The sequence below is a fragment of the Oryzias melastigma genome, linkage group LG24, assembly GCF_002922805.2.
Source record: "Oryzias melastigma strain HK-1 linkage group LG24, ASM292280v2, whole genome shotgun sequence".
Lineage (NCBI taxonomy): Eukaryota > Metazoa > Chordata > Actinopteri > Beloniformes > Adrianichthyidae > Oryzias > Oryzias melastigma.
In genome coordinates this window covers 9,442,539-9,463,728 of record NC_050535.1, presented here as the reverse complement: position 1 = coordinate 9,463,728, position 21,190 = coordinate 9,442,539, and the positions used below count along the sequence as shown (strand labels likewise).

At 36.2% G+C, this 21,190-nt stretch overlaps 1 protein-coding gene across 1 annotated transcript in view; it reads right to left on the bottom strand.

Annotated features, from left to right (window-relative positions):
* akap12b (A kinase (PRKA) anchor protein 12b) overlaps nt 1-18,032 on the bottom strand; it is a 46,611-nt gene extending 28,579 nt beyond the window's left edge. Inside the window, exon 1 of the mRNA XM_024291538.2 lies at nt 17,740-18,032. Coding sequence (XP_024147306.1) covers nt 17,740-17,835 — 96 coding nt within the window. The 5' untranslated portion in view covers nt 17,836-18,032. The remainder of the gene's footprint in view (nt 1-17,739) is intronic.
* Nucleotides 18,033-21,190: the final 3,158 nt, after the last annotated feature.

Below are 21,190 nucleotides of genomic sequence, written 5' to 3'. Positions count from 1 at the left end.
AACGTTTGGAGGATTCAGTTCAGTTGAGCAGAAAATGCTAAAACATTTCATCCATTTAAGGAGCAATAACCAGTAAAAAGAAAAGAAAGGAAAGAAATGAAATTGATAGCCCTCTTTTTCTTTTGTTTTATATCTTTTGATTAAATATTGTGTGGATAAGCGTCTCCTCCACATCCGTTTGGGACAAGATGTTTGTAATTTTTGTTTAAATCAATTGAGGGATCAGTTATATATATTTTACGTGAAATGTACAATACCCAGATCACTTCCTGTTTTGGTTTTATGGTTTTGGGTTGTCTTAAAGCACGGGTGTCAAACTGGATAAGCATTTATTACTAAAAGAAAATTAAAATTAAAACTTTTAAACTGTAACTTTTTAACATAACTATGAACTTGATATAAAGCATTACCTGCGATAATGCTAGTGGGAATGCTGTTAGCTGAATTTGGCCTCTGAAGATGCTAACGTTGATAGCTGAAGATGCTGAAATTGATAGCTAAAAATCCTGAAGCTGATAGCTAAAAATGCTGAAGGTGATAACTAGCTAAAATGTTAGCTAAATGCCAAATTAGCCTAAAAAACAAACAGAAAAACGTAGGTTAGCCAAAACTGCTAGCATGTAGCTGAAATATTAGCTAAACTCGAAAATAGCCGAAAAACGGAACAAGCCTAAATTAGCCAACCAGCTAGTGTTAATATTAGCCTAACTCAAAAAAGCCTAAATTAGCCAAACAGCTAGCATGTAGCTGAAATATTGGCTAAACTCTAAAATAGCCTAAAAATTGTAGTAAATGCCAGAATAGTCTAAACAGCTAGCATAATGCCAATTTTTAAAACTTTAAAATGGTAACTTTTTATCATAACTGAATAATAAAAAAGGCATTCATATTATTCCAGAATAAATCAACGTAAACCTTAAATAACTTTCAATATTTTACTCTCCATAGAAATATATTTTGTCTTTTTGACTTTGACACTTTGGCCTTGACTTTGACACATGCGGTATAAGATGATCACCAACAGAATTTTTAAGCAGTTTGAAGACTAGTTTTTGGATAAGAGTCATCAAATAGCAACTGAATGTCAAAAACGGAGTCAGTTCCTAACTTAATCCTCCAAAAGCCTTAAAGCAATCATGACACAGCATCCCAGGACCGCCTCCACCCAAAAACCCTAAGATAAATAGAGGAGTGTGGTCCCGTCATTTTCCAATCAGACGTGGAGTGTGAGCGAACAGCTGACCTCAAGACCTGCAGCAAACCCCGCCCACATTTTCACCCTCATGACTGGCATTCTCCTCATTCCTCCTCCTCCTCCTCACCAGAATCCTGCAACCATTCCAAAAGTTCACCTCTAGCCCCCCAAGATGGACAGTCATAAGAAATATCATTAGAGATCCCATCAGGTAATCTGTAATGTCAAATCCGGTTCACACGTAAACAATTGTCTCTGTGTTTATCACTGCAGTGAGTCTGAGCAGGCCTCAGAGCTGCTCCAAATTCTTCCGCTCACACTAAAGAAATGCAAAACTTTCACTGCCAGATCTGCATTTTTGGATGTCAGGGTGGTCAGCATGGTTTGCCACAAAGTCCTAAAGACAGACTTCTTCCTGCAAAAAAACAAAAGGGAAAAAAAAGTGCAGAAATAGTCTGAAAATCCTCCTCAGATTCCAACAGCATAAAGAAAGCATGTTGTCTTCTATCTGTTTGTCTGTATAAAGATTGGATTTATTTTTTTATCAACAGAACAGATGCTTCAAAGACTTCAGAAATGTCACGAAAAAGTCCTGAGTCTGGGGAGACCAAGTTAAACCAATTAGGTCCTTTATTAATGAAATACTGTTATATAAGATTACATAAGATGCGTGCATCTGTTTGTTCCTGGTGATGACATTTAAAAAGTATTCTATTTACTGAGAATGTTCCAAGAATAGTTTTGACTCAATACAGTAAAGTGTGAAAAGAATAGATCATGGCTTTTAAAATAACTTCTAGGAACACAGTTAATATTATTTTTATGGCTGTGAACGTTGACACGTTAACGCGAGATTAATGAAACATAATTAATTAGTTCATATGTATTAATGATTTCGGACGTCTCTCTGTAGCATGCTAGCAAGCTCGGCTGTAGCATGCTAGCGAGCTCCTCGCTAGCATACCAGTGAGCTCTTCTGTAGCATGCTAGCGAGCTCTTCTGTAGCATGCTAGCGAGCTCCTCTGTAGCATGCTAGCGAGCTCTTCTGTAGCATGCTAGCGAGCTCTTCTGTAGCATGCTAGCGAGCTCCTCTGTAGCATGCTAGCGAGCTCCTCTGTAGCATGCTAGCGAGCTCCTCTGTAGCATGCTAGCGAGCTCTTCTGTAGCATGCTAACGAGCTCCTCTGTAGCATGCTAGCGAGCTCCTCTGTAGCATGCTAGTGAGCTCCTCTGTAGCATGCTAGCGAGCTCTTCTGTAGCATGCTAGCGAGCTCCTCTGTACCATACCAGCGAGCTCCTCTGTAGCATGCTAGCGAGCTCCTCTGTAGCATGCTAGCGAGCTCCTCTTTAGCATGCTAGTGAGCTCCTCTGTAGCATGCTAGCGAGCTCCTCTGTAGCATGCTAGCGAGCTCTTTTTTACCAAGCTAGTGAGCTTTTGTAGCATGCTAACAAGATCCTCTGTAGCATGCTAGTGAGCTCTGCTGTAGTATGCTAGGGGGTTGTGTTGTTACATGCTAGCGACCTCCTTTGTAGTGAGCTACCCAGTTAGTTTCCACTTAAGTCAATGTGGGCAAACACAGGTGGGACCACCACAGAAACTGTGAACTAACCTAATCGGGGCCCACATTTTCTGCCCACTTTTAAACCATATGGGCCCACTTGGCTTTGGTGGCTGGGTTGTAATGGCAGCAACTTTTTAATATTTTTTTTTTCGCAAAGATGTTTCTGCTAATGAGCATCAAACCCATATCATCATATCCCTGCCACCATGCTGGACATCAGATTTCAGAGAGGCCGTAATTTAATACGTAATTTTTTTTAATCTTTAATTTCCCTGCGGGCACGTCCCAAATGGATTAATAAAGCTGTCTATCTTATCTAATTTGTCAGAAAAGGACATTTTAATGGAAGTGTTTTTAATTCTTCCTGTCATTTCTTTTAGAAAAAATATTTTTTTTCTGGGTTTTTGTACTTGCAAAACTGTTACAAAAAATTGCCAAAAAGTTGATCAGATTCCTTTGATTTTCTTTAGTTCTGCTTTCTTCCTCTGTCCACACCTCAGAGGTTAAGAGGTCAACTTTAATGATTAAAGAGCTTCCAGTGTCATCAAGGTTGTTATCCTGTAACTGTGAGTTTGACTCGTTTCTGAGAATATCTACAACAGGATGGTGTTTTTATTCTATCAAAATCTGATTTTATGTTTCAGTAAGTTTATTATGTATAATTTATTTGTGGTGTGAACTCGTAGTTTATAGAATTATGGATAAATAGAAACATTTTTGTGCAAGATGCATGGTTTTTAAATATTTTGTATTCAAATTTAGCCCAAAAATGTCTTTAATTCACTTTTCCCCTCTAAACAGTCATATTTAAAGCTCATTAAACCACTAAATAAATAGGAGCCAAACCACATCTAATCTAAATGAGTGGCCAATATGGCTCCACTGTTTTTGTGTGTGAACTCTTAAATCAATTTCAGCCACAGTAAGAGGTTTCCTTGAACATTTACTGAAGTTTTTTAGTCAAAAAAATCCCCAGATCCGAATAGAGATCACCAAATCTTGTTTGTATTAGGCTCCTGCGCTTCACTGTAAATAAAAATTGACCTTTCGGATATAAAGAACTGTCACCCTCTTTGTCTGCCTCAGCTTTTTCCTGCTGCCTTGTTTGTTTGGTTTGAAGCATTTAGTCTGAATGCCCTTCTGCTTCTTCTTTTTTTTTTTCTTGGGTAACTGTCGGTCATTTATCAAAGAAATAAAAGTGGGAGAAAATGAAAAAGGCAGATAAGACAAAATGAGATCAGCGTGGAATGGAAAGAGAGCAAAAAACAACAAAAAAAAAACGATTTTCTCCTGAAGTCATTTGAATTTAGAGTTGAAAGTTTAATCAAAATCCATCTGGGTTTGCTTGTGGATTTATACATTTCTATTTTGTCTCCACATGTCTGATCTTCTGTTGTAAAAAATAAGAGGTTTGATCTAAATTGTTGTGATTTTTGCTTTGTGATTTGACATTTTTGTGCAGTTTTAGCTTAAATGTGAAATTATTGAGTCAAAAATATATCTGAGAAAAAGATTATTAGATTATATAAAAAAATCTTAATCTTTTTTATTGAAAATTGCTGAATAATCCTGACTAATAATATTGAAAAAAAACAAAAAAAGTCAACTGTATTATTTTTATTGTGAAATTACAGCTGCCATTATTGCAAAATTCACTGCAGCAAAAATAACAATTGTTTTTATATTAAGAATTTAGAAGATATTATTTTGATATAGATTGATGGACATTTTTTTTCACTTAACCACATATTTCTTGGATCATTTGAAGATAGCCCCCCCTCCAGACTCTCTTCATGTCTCCTCACCCCTGCCAGTCCTCAGTCCATTATCCCTGACCCCAACATTCAGAGCATACCAAGGATCAAAGCCTGACAAGACCCTCAAAGAGCACTCTCACTGTTTCCACAACCCATTACCTCAGGTGCTCAAACTGCTCAAGCATCTGTGTGTTTCTACATCCACGGCTCTGCGCAGCGTCGAGGAAGTCAAAGTCACGGTTTGTGATTCATCCCGTAAACATATTGTCATGAGAATGGTTCTTTTGGGGGGAGATTTGACTTTATATTCACTGTTTCTTTAGTCTTGTCTTAATTTTACTATTTGTTTTAGATCTCTCTCGTTTAACTTGTTAGTTGCCGTCCTCAGCTTCAGTCTGCTGCGTTTGTATTCTCAACAGTTACAATTCCTGACATTTTGAGCTAAAACTTGTCATAAAACCAAAACATTCTTTTTTATTTTTGATTTATAGTAAAGTTGTGATCACATTTCGTCAGAAAAATGTCTTTCTAAGCAAAAAAGTATTTATATGTACCAACAAATACAATGTTTTTTTGGGGGCAGCTAAAATTATCCAGAGCAAAGTGGAGTTCCCCAGGGAACCACTAGGTGGCTGCTTACACGAGCAAGTCAATTTCTTTTTATTTTAATGTAAACCTGAAGTGTTGAACTCAATCCCACAGGGGGCCAAAATCCTTAACATGTTATGTCGCAGGCCGAACAGGATTAACATTTATTGAATAACCTAAAACTAAATTTAAAAAACTTAAAAAATTAAAATTTTTAACATAATTATGAACTAGATGTATAATATTACATGCTAGTGTGAATGCTGTAAGCTGAATTTCATGCGCATGAACATGTAAGAACTGCCCCTTCAAGCTCCGCCCCCTGGCTAAGACACACCCCCCCTTTCTCCGAAAAGCTAGTAAAATGCTGTCATTTTAAATGAACAATATGTGCATCCATCTCTGCAAATGTTTGGATGTTGTTTATTTTTGTGAGCCAAACAGAGGCCAGGCAAAGATGACATCATGAAATAGGCGGCGCCCATAAAGGCGGAGCCTCCGGGATTGAGACTTCTTACTTACGGGTTGCAAAAGAGCTCAGAAAATGTGTGCCAAATGTAATATATCTCTACTTAAATGGATATAGTTTACTCTGAAAGCCTTAAGAATAGCAGGATTCAGGCCCTTAAGAGCTTTTATTTTGAAGATAAAGTATTCTTGCTTTTTTTGAAATACTTAAAATAAACATAAAAAAGACAAAACCAGGAGATATAAAACACAAAAAACACAATAAAGGGTCTTTCTAAATGTCCGAATGTGGAAAAATTCTGATTTAATACAAAAAAACAACATTTGGAACAAACTTGAATATATGTGATGAAATCTCCTGATAATCCAAAGCTAAATCTGGACTAAATTCGGTTCAAGCTGATGGGCATGACTGATTAAAAACTAGCAGACATGCTATTATTGGACTAGATAATAGGTGCTCCCTTTTATTAACTCATACAAGCACATCAGTGATCACATTTCTACATTTACTAGTTAAATAAAAGCTGTTGTTTTTCCAAAAACATCCAAATTTGGCCTTAATTTAATTGTAAAAGCCTTTGGTGACACTAGAAACCCACCAGAGTGTGATGCTAAAGCAACATATTTGACCTGAAACCTGGATCACACATCCTCACTTTATTAGGCCTATAATTTAGGAGTAATTTGAGGCCCAAAGCTGTTAAATTCAAAGTCTGGTTTAGGTGTCTTCCTAATTCGAACCACGTTTTTGACGTCACCGGCATGCATTCTAGCCACACATCTTCTCTCGTGGCTCAGATGCTTATCGGGCTGCGTGGACAGGAGGTTCTGCAAAGAGACGGGATTTGTTGTTTCAACCCAGTTAAAGGCCCAGGGGTCAAACGCTGGGGCCCTGATTATGATCGTGTCCTGGGGGGTCTGTCCTGCGTCCAAGCTGTTGTTGTTGTTTGGCTCGGTGTTGCAGCCGCACAGATGAAGGGGTGGGGGTGAGGGAAAACAGACGATTTGTGGGAGGTATGGAGACCCGGGGGGGTTAAAGGGTTAGTGACACACTGATGTAGGTAGGGGGGGGGGGCAGTCGGGCTTCTTCTTCTGTCCTCTAACAGGAACAGGTGTGCAGCTTTCAAATGCGTTTGAATATTTCCTGGTCGTTTCTCACAAAGAGCTGAGTGCAGTATTTTTGTCCCGCTCTTGTTTAATTCATCTAATTCAATGTCCCTCAGGTCGTCTTCTCGCGTCACATATGGGAACCGGAAATTAAACGCAGCTGACTGTCACACAGAGACTAATGTGGTTTTCAAAGCACAGACATGTTGGATCGCGTCTTTAAAGCAACGTGATTTTATTGAATTCTTTGCTCTCTTTCTATTTTTAATTGGCTAAACATGGAAATTTAAAGGAACGGATCAGCTGTTTATTTAAACTTTAAGATATGGATTTTATACAGTTTTTGAAAAACTGTATAAATACACTGTTGTATTGTGGGATTTTTTTTCTGCAAACAAATAAGGAATGGATCAATGAAATATACATGTATGAGAGGCCGTATGAGATTAAATTCATACTTTCTTTCACACACACTATCAAACTCTTTTATACTTTGATAGTGTGTATGAAAGAAAGAATGAATCAAGTCTCATTCGGCTTCTCATATACATGGTCAGTTGTAGCCAGCTCAGCAAATTCCAAATATGGGCAAATGGGTGGGACAAACTAGACCTCGTAGAAATAGGTCAAAAAGTTGGCAGATTTTCTTTAAATATACCATGATTTTTTTAAGCCTTTCAGTGTAAAATATATGATCATATGTTACCTTCGGAACACTAAAAAATAAAATTTATAAAATATTAGGCATTTTTGCTGACGTTTTAATACACGACAGTAAAACGACTTGATCTGAGGCTCCGCCTCCTCCTTGTCGGTCCCGCCCATTTCACGACGTCATCCTTGAGCCTGCCCATAGACCGTCAATGAATCTCCCTGAGCCTCATCAGCGTGACCAAACTTTGTAAACAAAACCACGTGACTAAAGATCTCTTCAGTCATTGGCCAGCAGGTGTGGGGGCGGGTCGAAACAGAAAAGAAAGATGGATGCACTGCGGTTTGCAAAAGCTTGCCAGGATTTTTCACTTATTCAAACTTTTTATTTTGCTGATGGATTTTGAGAGTCTGTATGAAGGCCAGGTTCAACACTTTTTAATGCAGCTTTGGTACCGCAGAGGAATCCATGCGGTTACTAGGGACGCTATGGCTACAGGTACACACGCTAATAAGTGTTTGTGACATGTAGATTGTGGGTGGAATCAATGTGGATCACGATATAAGTTGTTTTATTGAGCCTGAATTTATCCGACCACATTTTAATGCACGAGTGTCAAAATCAGTCGCACATGGGGCAAAATCCAAAACACACCTTAGGTTGCAGGCTGAACAACATTTTTTAAAACTGTAACTTTTTAACATAATTATTAACTAGATATATAGCATTACTAATGCTGGTGTGAATGCTGTAAGCTGAATTTGGCCAATCTAGATGCTGAAATTGATACCCAGCTAAAACATTAGCTATATGCCAAATTAGCCTAAAAAACTAAAAAACAAATACATGCTACATGCTAGCCAAAACAGCTAGCATGTAGCTAAAAAATACCAAAACTTCAAAATACCCATAAAAAATGGGAAAAACCTAAATTAGCCAAAACAGCTAGCATATAAATATTAGCAAAACTCCAAAACAGCCTCAAAAAATGAGAAAGAATAGACTAAATTTTAGTCACTAAGACATGCTTTGTCAAACTAAGAGTTTTGATTTTTTTTTTTCTTGATAAGATTAGAAAGTAAAACAATTTTTATGTTGTTTTAAGATTACAACATAAATATGCCAGAATTAGCACAGGAGCTAACTTAAATCTGTAGTCCTAAAACAGGTAAAATAAATACATACAAAGATTAAACTGAAGAATAGACATTACAATCATAATTAAGATATGTAGTATAAAACAGCACAAAGTGAACAAATCCACACAGTAAAGAGAGATAAAAACAAAACACTCTGAAGTTTAATGCACCTATATAATTATTCTAAGTATAAGTACATGATTGATTTGTTTTTAACCAATTTAACGGTGGCTGCATGCATCCTAACTTATTTTATTCTAAATGCAAAAGTCTATTTAATGTTAAATAAACACATAAAAACAGATTTATTTGCTGCAAAGCAGGTTGTTTAGATTTAGTTAACTGAAGTTAGAAGGAGCTTAATTTAGTTTTTTTGTGTTGATTTTGTAAAATTCAGAAGAAGCTAAATCATGAAGGCAACATCTTTTAACATCTGCAATAATTTTGCTTCACAAGACGAGATTTGCTGTTACTTTTACATTTTGGAAAAAGTATCACATCCTTAAAGACCCAATTTTAAAATTTTCATAGTGTAGTGATACTTAACTGTAGCTCTAATTTGATGACAAGAACAACAATTTATCTCATTTCAGCAGGACAATGCTCCTTAAAAAAGCTCACTTTAGTGAGCAGTGACCACCTGATAAACCGAGCTGTGTCTTTCCTATTATCCTGATACAGCAGTGAGCGTCATAAGAAACAGATTAGGCCCCGAATGCGGCGGCATATAAATCAGATGTGATGACAGCTCCTCTCCAAGTCAGGATTCCTCTCAGGGCAGCTGTTATCTTTGGTTTGTAATTCACAAAGAAACAGCCAAATGTAAGTAAACATTTATTTCTCATGCTTAATATATATTTATTGTTTAATTTAAACTAAAAATGGAAAATTCTCCTTTTTTTTCCTCATAAAAAGCTTCTCAATCAGTCGTCTTTCCTTTAGTGTTCTAAATGATTATCCTGTTGGATGTTTGATTGAACACCGTGTTTATCTGTAATGTAAGGATTGCCTGCTAGGAGAGTAAAGAAAAAAATAGCTGCTTCACTGAGGCTGTGATTCAGCATTTGTCCTCCAAACGCCCGACTCCCTCTAGCGCCAAAGACACACCTACTGTATGCTGAAAACACGGTGACATCATGCATGGTGCACCAAGAAGCAGTTAGTGCTGCATCAGGACCAACGTCTATGAAAAATAGATGAGCAGCAAAGGCATAAAGAGGGGTGAAGGAGTGCAAAGGAAAGTGAGGGCTATGAATAGCTCAGATGTCTTGGAAGAGAGAAAAGGAATGTTTTTTAAAGGCATAAATCAAACATCGATTATGGACCATGAAGGCTAAAAGATATGATCCATAAAAGGGTTTTAGAAAATAATCATTATATGTGGGTGATTGGATTCCAGCAGCACAAGGTCAAGCTATCATTGCTGATTCAAGAAGCTGGAGAGCTGTTTTCTTCAAAGCACAAATGCTTTAAGTGATTCTCCTGCTCCTTTCTGTACAATCACATTTTCAGCAATTTCAGCGATCTTGGTGTCAAAACATTCAGCTTGTTAAGAACATCACTGCTTGTATTTTTTGGTATTCATAAAACTTTTAGTTTTTGAAATATTGAGCAAAATATGGCCCAAAGAAAATTTATGAGAAAATCTTCAAATTTTGTGATTTTAAGTAGATTAGCAGCAAACATTTAAATATATTCATTGGCTGTTTTCATTTTTTTATGGTAATTTTCAAAAAATTTAGCGTTTAACTAATATTTTAGCTACATGCTAACGGTTTTGGTTAATTTGGCATCTACTAGAGATTTTTTTATGCTAATTTGGAGTTTAGCTAGTATTTCAGTAACAAGCTAACGTTTTTGGCTAATTTGGCCTCTATTGAGGTTTTTAAAGGGGTAAGTAAGAGCTTCTATTTTAGCAACAGCTAACTTTTTTGGCTCATTTAGCTTACTGAATTTTTGGCTATTTTGGAGTTTAGCTAGTATTTAAGCTACAGGCTAACGTTTTTTTTTTGCTAATTTTGCCTCTACTCATGTTTTTGTAGGCTAATTTAGAGTTTAGCTTCTATTTTAGCAATAGGCTAATGTTTTTTTTTTTACTAATTTAGTTTACCGAATTTTAGGCTATTTTCGAGTTTGGCTAGTATTTAAGCAACAGGCTAACATTTTTTGGCTAATTTTGCCTCTACTCAGGTTTCTGTAGGCTAATTTAGAGTTTAGCTTCTATTTTAGCAACAGCTAACTTTTTTGGCTAATTTAGTTTACTGAATTTTTGGCTAATTTTGAGTTTAGCTAGTATTTAAGTAACAAGCTAGCTTTTTTGGCTAATTTGGCAAGAACTGAGTTTTTTTGGGCTAAATTTGAGTTTAGCTCATATTTAAGCAGCATGCTAAATATTTTTGCAAAATATGTATGTATTAGGGGTTTTTAAGCAATTTTACTACAATCTTTCAGAAATGTAGGTAAACTTCAGCGCTCTTTCATTAATTTCCATTCTTTTAGCAAATTTAACATCCAACTTTTCTAGTTTTCCATATTTTTCCCCACAACATTCGGAAAAGGAGCTCCCTGATCATAGAGATTGATCACTCTTACAGTTCCTGAGGGACTCTAAGCAAGAAGTGGTGGAAGAAAATTGTTTTCATCAATCATCCACTTCCAAAACAAGTATACATTTTCAAAAACGCAGACAGACTGTCTTTTTTTGAGGCTTGATAAACATTTTACATTTGTCTACCTCACAGTTCAGGCCTGAAGCACACCTCCCCAGAGACACAACACTATCTGCTGCCTCTGCTCCAGCGTGTAGTTTATAGTGCTGATGCAGTAATCAACATCATTCTGCAACCTTTTCTTTTTTGTTGTTTTTATACAGTTCATTAACTTACTTAACAAAAAAAAAGAGAAAAACAACAGATAATTAAGATAGTCTAATGAGATGGGAACTCAATCACCACAAAAACAAAAATTACGTAATATTTTGGTTGTATCCTGATTACACGCGATGAGATCAAATGACAGAGAGAAGAGAAAAAACAGAAAACGTTTTCATCCTCAGTGTCTGTTTTTTTTTACTGTAACAACACTGGCAGACAATCTGAGAGATGGGAGATAGGAAGCTGGACCGAGGGACTGATTAACAGAGACAAACTTCCTGTTGCTTTTCTTCTGCTTTGCAGGCAAATCCCATCAAATAATCCAACTTGTTGACGTAAACAGAGGTCATTTTACTGCTTTTTTTTCATGTTTTCTCCTGTTTTTATAATGGATCGTGGAAGAAACTGTTTTTTAATTCCTACGTCTCACAAAAAAGCATTTTTCTTATGAAGGAAGACATATATAGAGATAAAAATTGCATTTTTTAAATTCAAATTGTGGTAAATAAGGACAAAAAAATAACGGTTGTAGTTGTAATCTAGCAAGAGAGAGTGCAAACTAAGGGATGATGGGAAATGTAGGAAGGCTTCCGATGAACTCCTGTTATTCTGCAGAAACTGTTGACATAATCATAATTAAAATCAATCAAAGGACGATCAAGGTGGGATTTTAACCCTTCACTGAGCTTTTTTGCTTTCATTTGGCCAAATTATTAAGATTTTTTAAAAATGTTCCTAATCCACTGGGAAATGTTTTGGTTTGTTGCAGCTCTAAACTCGATTATTCAACACGGTTTCTAAGAAATCCTTAGAAATGGTCACTTCATTTACTGGTGAGTTGTTTCTGTAGCCTTTAAGTTGATTAGGATCAAATCTAAATTTGGTTAGTGAATAAATTCTTATTTTTTTTGAGTCACATGATGGCTCAGAAACTCAGAAACTTTTTTTTTTTGCCTTCACCTGAGCCTTTTTCCTCAGCCTCTGTCATCAGCATCCTTTTAAAGAACAGGCAGGAGAGGGGAGTGAGGGGAACAATCGGCTGATTCATCTGCCTTTGTGTCACACTGGTGGGCCCCCCCATTACTCTCCTTCCCCGTCTCACTCTCCTTTCTGCCTCCCTGGGTTCTTTGCCCCGTTTTCTATACCCAGTTTCTCCAGCGCCGGTGCACCCACAGACTTGTCCGTACTCATCCTCAATGGCTCTTCTGTCTCACCCCCCCCACTCCCGCCTGCCCGCCCCCTTCTGCTAAACAGGATAATCAGAACCGAAGCAGAGACTGATCAGCCGCTGCTCATTATTAAAGGAACGAACAAGCTTTAATTGGCACACGCTACATTGTGTAACATGGGTGATTGGAGCACCTATTGGGACAGATTGGACCTTCGGATCCTTCTGGGCGGGGTCACAATCCTCCCAGATGTGAATAACGATTTCAAATGACACATTAACCAAAAAAATTACCAAACTCCAAAAGATTTGCGTCTAATTTGAAGACTGAAAAAATAAAAATGGTGACAAATAAACTAAATTTACAGCAAATCAAATCTTAATTATCCATAAAAAACAATAAAAATCCTCACAAAGTAGAATTTTAAGTAAATGTGGACACAGTGGCATTTTTTCAAAATAGCTGTTGCACATTCCTGCTCACAGAAACAGCAACGTGTAATTTAAAAATAATGATTATGTTTCGTTACTCAGTTATGCAACTTATGCAATCACATGTTAACATTTATATTTTTTATTGTTCTTCTTCAGTAGTACTGGAAGACACGGAAAAAAATATGTATTTTACGATATAAATTATTTGATATCACAATAAGGACATTTATCACGATATAGGTTACTTTATATTGCAAAAACAATATACATCATGATATAAATTATTTTATATAGCAGTGTCGATATATACCACAATTTGAATTATTTTATATCACAATAATGATATTTTTCACGATATAAATTGTTTATATCGCAATAACGATAAATATCACGATATACCACAATAAAGTAAATTTTCAATTATTCTCTAAAAAATTAAAACATCTCATTACTTACTTTGCTCTGACTTTATTCTGACTTTTTTTTTACGTAACATTTAACTGAATTGTCACAAATGAAAAAATGAGTGAAAATTAGTGAAAAAAGTGCAGAACAGTTTCAATTTTTTTTAGTGGGGAAACCCTTTTTTGCACAAAATTTCAGCAATAAAAATAAACAGAAATAGCCCACACATATGTAAACATATCACTGAGCACTACTCTGCAGCAGAAAAATGTAAAATTAAAAAAAAAAACTTTTTTAAATATTTGAGTTATTTCCTCACCTAAAAACTATCCACTAAACACTTACAGATACTTTATTTACAGATTAAGAGTAATTGACTCATATATTATGTATAAATTGACCAATTATTCACCCTTGAAAACGGATCAGTTTTGACCTGCACACTAATTTATTTAATGAAAATTGTGTTTTCTTATAGCATTTTTCTCTCAGAGAGGATAAATATAAAGAAAATTAAGATTCTGAGTTTTTCTTTATTCAAATTGTTACGAATTAGGAGCAGACAAAAAATGCAGTTTGAAAAAGATGCTAAGATCAGAGGGTCACAAGCTCCCTGCTCAGCTCCATTCCGATGGATCGACTTTTTCAGAGAAGAAACTACAGGAAGAAAGAAAAAGTATGTGAACCCTAACTTGATTATTTCAACATTTCTAAAGTCAACAATTTTTTTGACGTAGTCATGACACACCTGTTCATAAATAACACGTTTTGTTAAGGATCTGTGGCTAAAAGACGACTTTTATTCCGTTTGGGAGCGAATCGTCTCCTATTCTGACCTCACTGTCATTTACTTTGATCGCACTTGTGAAGCTGAAGGAGCTGAAGCATGAGGAAGGCGTGTCGCCGTCCTGTAGAGACGCACATTTCTAAAATTCCTCTGTGGAGTGAGGAGAATACTTATCGACCGAGTATGAGCCAAGAAGTCTCCGACTGGATTGGGCAACACTGTCCCCGCTCTGCTTCCTCATCGCAGTGCAAAACATGGGAAACAATAAAATCTTAATAATGCATCCCAAGAAAAGGAATGTTGGCAGATTAAGTGTAAATTATATTTTTAAGATGCTTTTTTTTTTTTCATTTTAATGTTTTTTAATCAACCTCGAAGCAATATTTTATGTTAACAAGTCATAATTATGAACATTTAATTAAGAAAATTATGTTTTTAATCTTAGAGGATTGAAGATTATTTAAAATAGGAGCTCAAACATTGTTAAAATATATATTTTTACATACATTTATAAGTAATTAAAAGCTCAAAACAACTTCTGCTTCAAATTTACTCCAATTTTGCACCTAATTAAAAGCAAAAACAAAATTGATTTTTCAAGTTTCAAGACTTAAAATATGTTTTTTTTTCCATAAACAATCTGACTTGGTAATTTTCTTGCATTCAAACAAGGAAATTTTAGTGAATTCTTCCAAGGAAGCTTAATTTATACTACATCTGTTCCCACTCATTTGTGTTCAGCAACCTGCTGCTGCATGTTGTCACTTGCAGAATTTCAAGGCTGAACTCCCAATCGGGCTCATCTGTCACGACTCCAATCACAGAGCAAAACAGAATCAATTCCACGGAAACCTTAAAAGATTCCAACCAAACAAAATCAAGTAAGAAAAAGAATATCAAAGACAGAAGGAAGTAGTCAGAAGATGTCAGTTGGCTGGAAAAAAGACTTGCCCAAACATGTGACAATCCCGACCACAAGTGTGATTTAAGCTTTCAAATGATTTGTGACCTCTTTCGGAGAAGAAACAAACAGCAGAACACCTGTTGACCTCCCGTCACGCAAAAACTCATTAAAACTAAATGATTTATGAGGTAAGAGCGTAGCAGGTGGTTAAGCACAAACGCGCTGAGATAACAGGTGCTTTGATCGCCATCCAGTAGTAGACTCATCCCACACTTATCTTTATTTTCTCACAAAAGTTCTGTCCGTTTGGTTATTTATACTCAGAAGTTTAAGCTACATGACGGCACTTTTTATTTTTAAGATGCAATATTTCAAGCATCAGTAAATTAAGAAAAAATGTCCTTTTTATGAGGTTTAATCAAATACTTGATGAAAATTCATTTTTCTGGATTATTTTTGTCTTTCCCTGAAATAAATCACACTTTAATTAAATTGTGTTGCTTTTATTGACTGAGAGACAAACTTTTGGATGCTTTTGACAAATGCAATTCATACTTTTCATAGTTTTACGAGCTCTGGAGTCAGCGGGATAAGTGATGGCTGCAGCATGTGTTGACAGGTCCTCGTTTGCATTTACAGCAAAGGGATTACAATCTTATTTAAATTAGTTTTTGGTGACTTTTCATCTATTTGAGCAAGACCTGCCACGATTAGGCGACTAATCGACCATTAAATAAAAGTCTTCAAATTTCACAATTATAAGTAGATTAGCAACAAGCCTTTAAATATGTTCATTGGTTATATTTTTCTTAGTAGTAAAAAAAAAAAAAAAAGAAGTTTACTGAGTATTTTAGCATCATGCTAATGTTTTGGGGTAATCTGTTACCTACTGAGGATTTTAGGCTAATTTATACTTAGTATAATACTTAAGCTAACATTTTTGGCTAATTTGTTATCTACTGGAGTTGTTCAGGCTATTTAGAGTTTAGCTATTATTTTAGCAACATGCTAACATTTTTGTTTAATTTGTTATCTACTAAGGTTTCTTAGGGTACTTTAGAGTTTAGCTAATATTTTAGCAACATGCTAACGTTTTTGGCTAATTTGTTATCTAATGAGGTTTCTTAGGGTACTTTAGAGTTTAGCTAATATTTTAGCAACATGGTAACGTTTTTGGCTAATTTATCTACTGAGGTTTCTCAGGGTAATTTAGTTTAGCTAATATTTTAGCAACATGCTAACATTTTTGTCTAATTTGTTATCTACTAAGGTTTCTCAGGGTAATTTAGAGTTTAGCTAAAATTTTAGCAACATGCTAACGTTTTTGGCTAATTTATCTACTGAGGTTTCTCAGGGTAATTTAGAGTTCAGCTAATATTTTAGCAACATGCTAACGTTTTTGTCTAATTTATTATCTACTAAGGTTTCTCAGGGTAATTTAGAGTTTAGCTAATATTTTAGCAACATGCTAACGTTTTTGTCTAATTTATTATCTACTAAGATTTCTCAGGGTAATTTAGAGTTTAGCTAATATTTTAGCAACATGCTAACGTTTTTGGCTAATTTGTTATTTACTTTGGTTTTCATAGGCTAATTTAGAGTTTAGATTCTATTTTATCAACAGGCTAATGTTTTTGATTGATTTAGTTTTTTGAGGAAGTTTAGGCTTTTTTGGAATTTAGCTAGTATTCAAGCAAAAAGCTAGCTTTGTTGGCTAATTTGGAATCTACTAACGTTTTTGGTCTAATTTGGAATTTAGCTCATATTTAAGCAACATACTAAATATTTTTGCAAAATTAGCATTCTTTGGGGATTTTTAAGTAATTTTACAACAATATTTTTCAGAAAGTTAGGCCAACTTCAGTGCTCTTTCAGTTCTTTCACAAAATTTCCAGCAAATTTAACATTTTGGATATAGCTTTTGGATTTTCAACAAATCCTGTCAGCAATTTAAGTCAACTGCGTCGCCATTTTCAGCAACTTTAGTAACTACTTTTAGCAAAAAGCATTCACACTAGCATTATCGCAGATAATGCAACTTTTTCAGTTATGTTTGAAACAGCGAGATCAAAACTTTAACTTTTGTGAAAAATAGTTCCTTTTTTCAGCTGCTGACCTCTTTTGATTTAATATTGTTTTGAATGAAGGACTGAGGCTGCAAGATTCATTAAAAGTTTAGAAAAATATAATCTTGTCTTTATTTTTAATTAGTTTAAAGCTAATGATAGTTGAGGTGGGTTTCACACCCACATTGCAAATGACCCGATTAGTCGACTATTAAAAAAATCGTTCGTGGCAGCCTTATTTGGAGCCAGTTTTTTGAAAATCACTTGTATTTTAATCAGTTTTTTTAAATGATATGACTTTTTCTTTTTACATAAAGCTGACTAATTATTTTTTAGTTGAAATGTGAAATAAATTTAGCTTAAAGTCACCTGTAAATGCCTGCCTGCATCCTGCAGGTCTCTGGGTAACCCTGCGGCCTATAAATCTTGACCTGACTGCGCTATTGGCGCTTTATTACTGCGGCTCTGCAGACAAGTCCACCCATTACTCAGCAGAAAACGCGCCCGTGCGCGCTGCGCCACACACTGGAACCGGACGACTTTTAGGCAGGGAGGGGTGCGTTTGCAAGCAGGTACTGCTGCAGCAGCAGTGTGTGCGCGCACCCGCAGGTGCGTCCCGCTCTCTTCTTACCTCCTGGAGCGCCGGCACCTCCGCGCTCAGCTCGGCTGACGCTGGCGCATCCTCCCGGCTCTTCCCGTCCCGCTGCGCTGAGCCCTGTGCTCCCATTCCGAACCGTCCTCCGCAGCAGTCTGACTTCTCTTCTCCTTGATCCGGGTTGGGTCTGAACAGCCCCCCACCCCCAGCAGAAGATTGCGCCACTGCGCTCTGAGCGCGTATCCAAAAAGGCGTCCGGAGTGTGCGCTTCGAGACGAAGCCCCGCCCTGAGGTGGATGATGAATGTGAGGACCACCAAAACTCTGTCAGGACATCCCACCCCCCAGTCCCGTCCCCCCGGTGCGCCCCGCTAGAGTCTGAAATAATCACGTTAGACAGGAATGAAGCGCACGTGCTGTCATTGGAAAAAACTGCAGAAGGAATTTAGGGAAATTAAAATAGGAAAATCTGTTTTTGACGTTTATTCAATTACAAATATCATAAAAAAAATTACATTTGTGTATGTTTTTCCTTGGCTGTCACCTTCTTTAATAAGGTCAGGGAACATCCGCTCATCCCAGAAAAGGGAATTTCTCTTCCCAGTCCCTGTGACTTCACAGGAAAAACCCACTGGGAGGACATTTATGATGTTTCCTTATTTATTTTTCCATTTCCAACATTTCCACTGTGGTGACCTCATCTAAAGTTGCAAATAAATACAGTTTTTGATTCCATGTGCAGGAACCAGCAGGTTGTACAGTACTTTGTGTTGCTGACATTTATCTGTAATTGTAGGTTGAGCTGTGCACCCAGTTTCCTTTGGAATTTCGAAGGTCGTAAATCATAGATATATAGCATATATAGCCCCATTACCCGCGATAATGCTAGTGTGAATGCTGTGAGCTGATTTTGGCAGCTGAAGATGCTGATATTGATAGTTAAAACGCTGAAGCTGATAGCCAATGGAAATATTAGCTAAATAACAAATTAGCCTTTAGGTTAGCGTAAACAGCTAGCATGCTGTTGAAATATTAGCCAAACTCCAATAGCCTAAAAACAGAAAAAAAGCTTGATTTAGCCAAAATAGCTACCGTAGTATGTAGCTTAAACATTAGCTAAACTCTAAAATAGCCTCATTAGCCGAAACAGCTAGCATGTTGCTGAAATAGATAAACTCCAATAGCCTAAAAACAGAAAAAAGCTTGATTTAGCCAAAACGGCTAGCATGTAGCTTAAACATTAGCTAAACTCCAAAATGCCCTTAAAAACCGTAAAAAGCCTGATTTAGCTGAAACAGCTAGCATGTAGTTGAAATATTAGCTAAACTCCAATAGCTAAAAAACAGAAAAAAGCTTGATTTAGCCAAAATAGCTAGCATGTAGCTGAAATATTAGCTAAACTCCAAAATAGCCTTAAAAACTGTAAAAAGCCTGATTTAGCCAAAATAGCTAGCATGTAGCTGAAATATTAGCTAAACTCCAAAATAGCCTTAAAAACTGTAAAAAGCCTGATTTAGCCAAAACAGCTAGCATGTAGCTGAAATATTAGCTAAACTCCAGTAGCCAAAAAAAAAAAAACAGAAAAAAAGCCTGATTTAGCCGAAACAGCTAGCATGTAGCTGAAATATTAGCTAAACTCCAAAATAGCCTAAAAACTGAAAAATGCAGAAATAGTGCAAAAACCTAGCAGAATTCCAATTTGTAAAACTTAAAAACCGAAGCTTTTTAACATAATTATGACCAATAAAAATGCAGGAATATCATTCCAGTTATTGTAAGCATTCGAGGAGCAAAAGTTAAGTGTTAGTGTCTCTACATCTCAGTGAAATCGTTCCTATTTGGATGTATTGGGGGGGAAAACCATACAAAAGGCCTCATGAAGACCTTAAATCTAAATTAACAGTTTTTGACTGTAAAGGGTCGAATCAGGCTTAAACATTTACTTTACAAGTTGATCCAACCATCGCAGAAGAATGCGTGAAACCACACATTAATTATCCCCAAGTCCCTAATTTCATTCATGAGTCATGAAGCTTTTTGCGCAAATGGACATATAACTTTGTTAGCGTCTGGACTGGGAGATCTAATTTGACGAATAATAACGCTGTTAAAGTGAACATTATGGACAGCTCCAAACAGGAAGGAAGCACCAGGTGAAGAGAACCCTCTTATTTAGAGTGTAAACTGTTATAATTCACTTCAAAGACACAGTCAATGGCAGCTTTAATTCAATTTTTGTCAGTTGTTACTTTAAAATATTGTGTCCCTCGAAGCACAGAGACCACTTTTTAAAGCTTTACCCAAATGAAATTAGAAGTTGTTCTTGACCAGTAGATTACTCTACCTACTGTAACTAGCATGAACACCACAGTTAGGACTGTAACCTCAAATGAAGTTAAAGAATTACTTAAATTTCATTAGTCATGCCAGAAAACACTCATCGGGTCATACCGTCATGTTGAGCAAATATATTATTCAAAAATGTCCATTTTGGGGTCAAAAAATAGAATGTAAAAATCTAAATCACAAGTTGTAAAAAGATTGAAGTCATGGGCAACACTTGTGTCAAAGTCAAGGCCCGGGGGCCGGATCCGGCCCTCCTGGTAATTCTATCTGGCCCTCAAGATCATTTCATTGTATTGTTATTAATGACCCAATGTTATCTTGCACTTATTTATAACTTTTATCATTTTAACAAAATAGATTTTTTATGAAGAGTAAAAAGTTATTTAAGGTTTAAGTTGATTCATTCTGGAATAATATTTGTGTACTGCTATAGGGCGATCGCCACCTAGTAGCCAAACTGAAACGTCCTCCAGGAGAAGCAGAACAATGTTTAGAATGTTAATGATCTGAACATTTTTGTTAGAATTTCTCCTTTTGATAATCTATGTAAAACTGTATGATATTAACAATCTCATTATTTAACTAATACATTTTACAATATGTGAACTACATCACATTATATAGATACTACATGGATACTATATGGATTCTACCCATCTGTTTTAAAACCCTTAACAGAGTAAAGAACGTATTTGTCAAAAGCTTTCAAATGAGCAGACCTGCAGAAAAAATCCCATCTGAGAATGTTTTGTTGTTTCTTCGGTAACGGTTGTTTTCACCATCTTCGTATGTCACATTTCATTATTTGAAAATACACTTGCAAATTTGAAAAAGCGGAGTGAACCAAGACCGTAAAATCTCATTACGACCGTCCAGAGCCAAACAACATAATTGCGTTAGTGAACGTCCTACAAAGTTTGCAGAAATGCTGCTTCTGTCCGACGGTTGAGAATGGATGAAAAAAGGTGAATGAACGAGAGTTTCTGCTGCGCAGCTTGTGTCGCTGGCTCAAATCTAAGCAGCAATGTGACAAGTAGAAAACTGTTGGCACGTGACATCTGCAGGAGAGTAGACGAGAACGGCTGTTTTTATGAAAATTCCAAACATAAGTGAATAAATCTGATGAGATGCACTCAGATTGA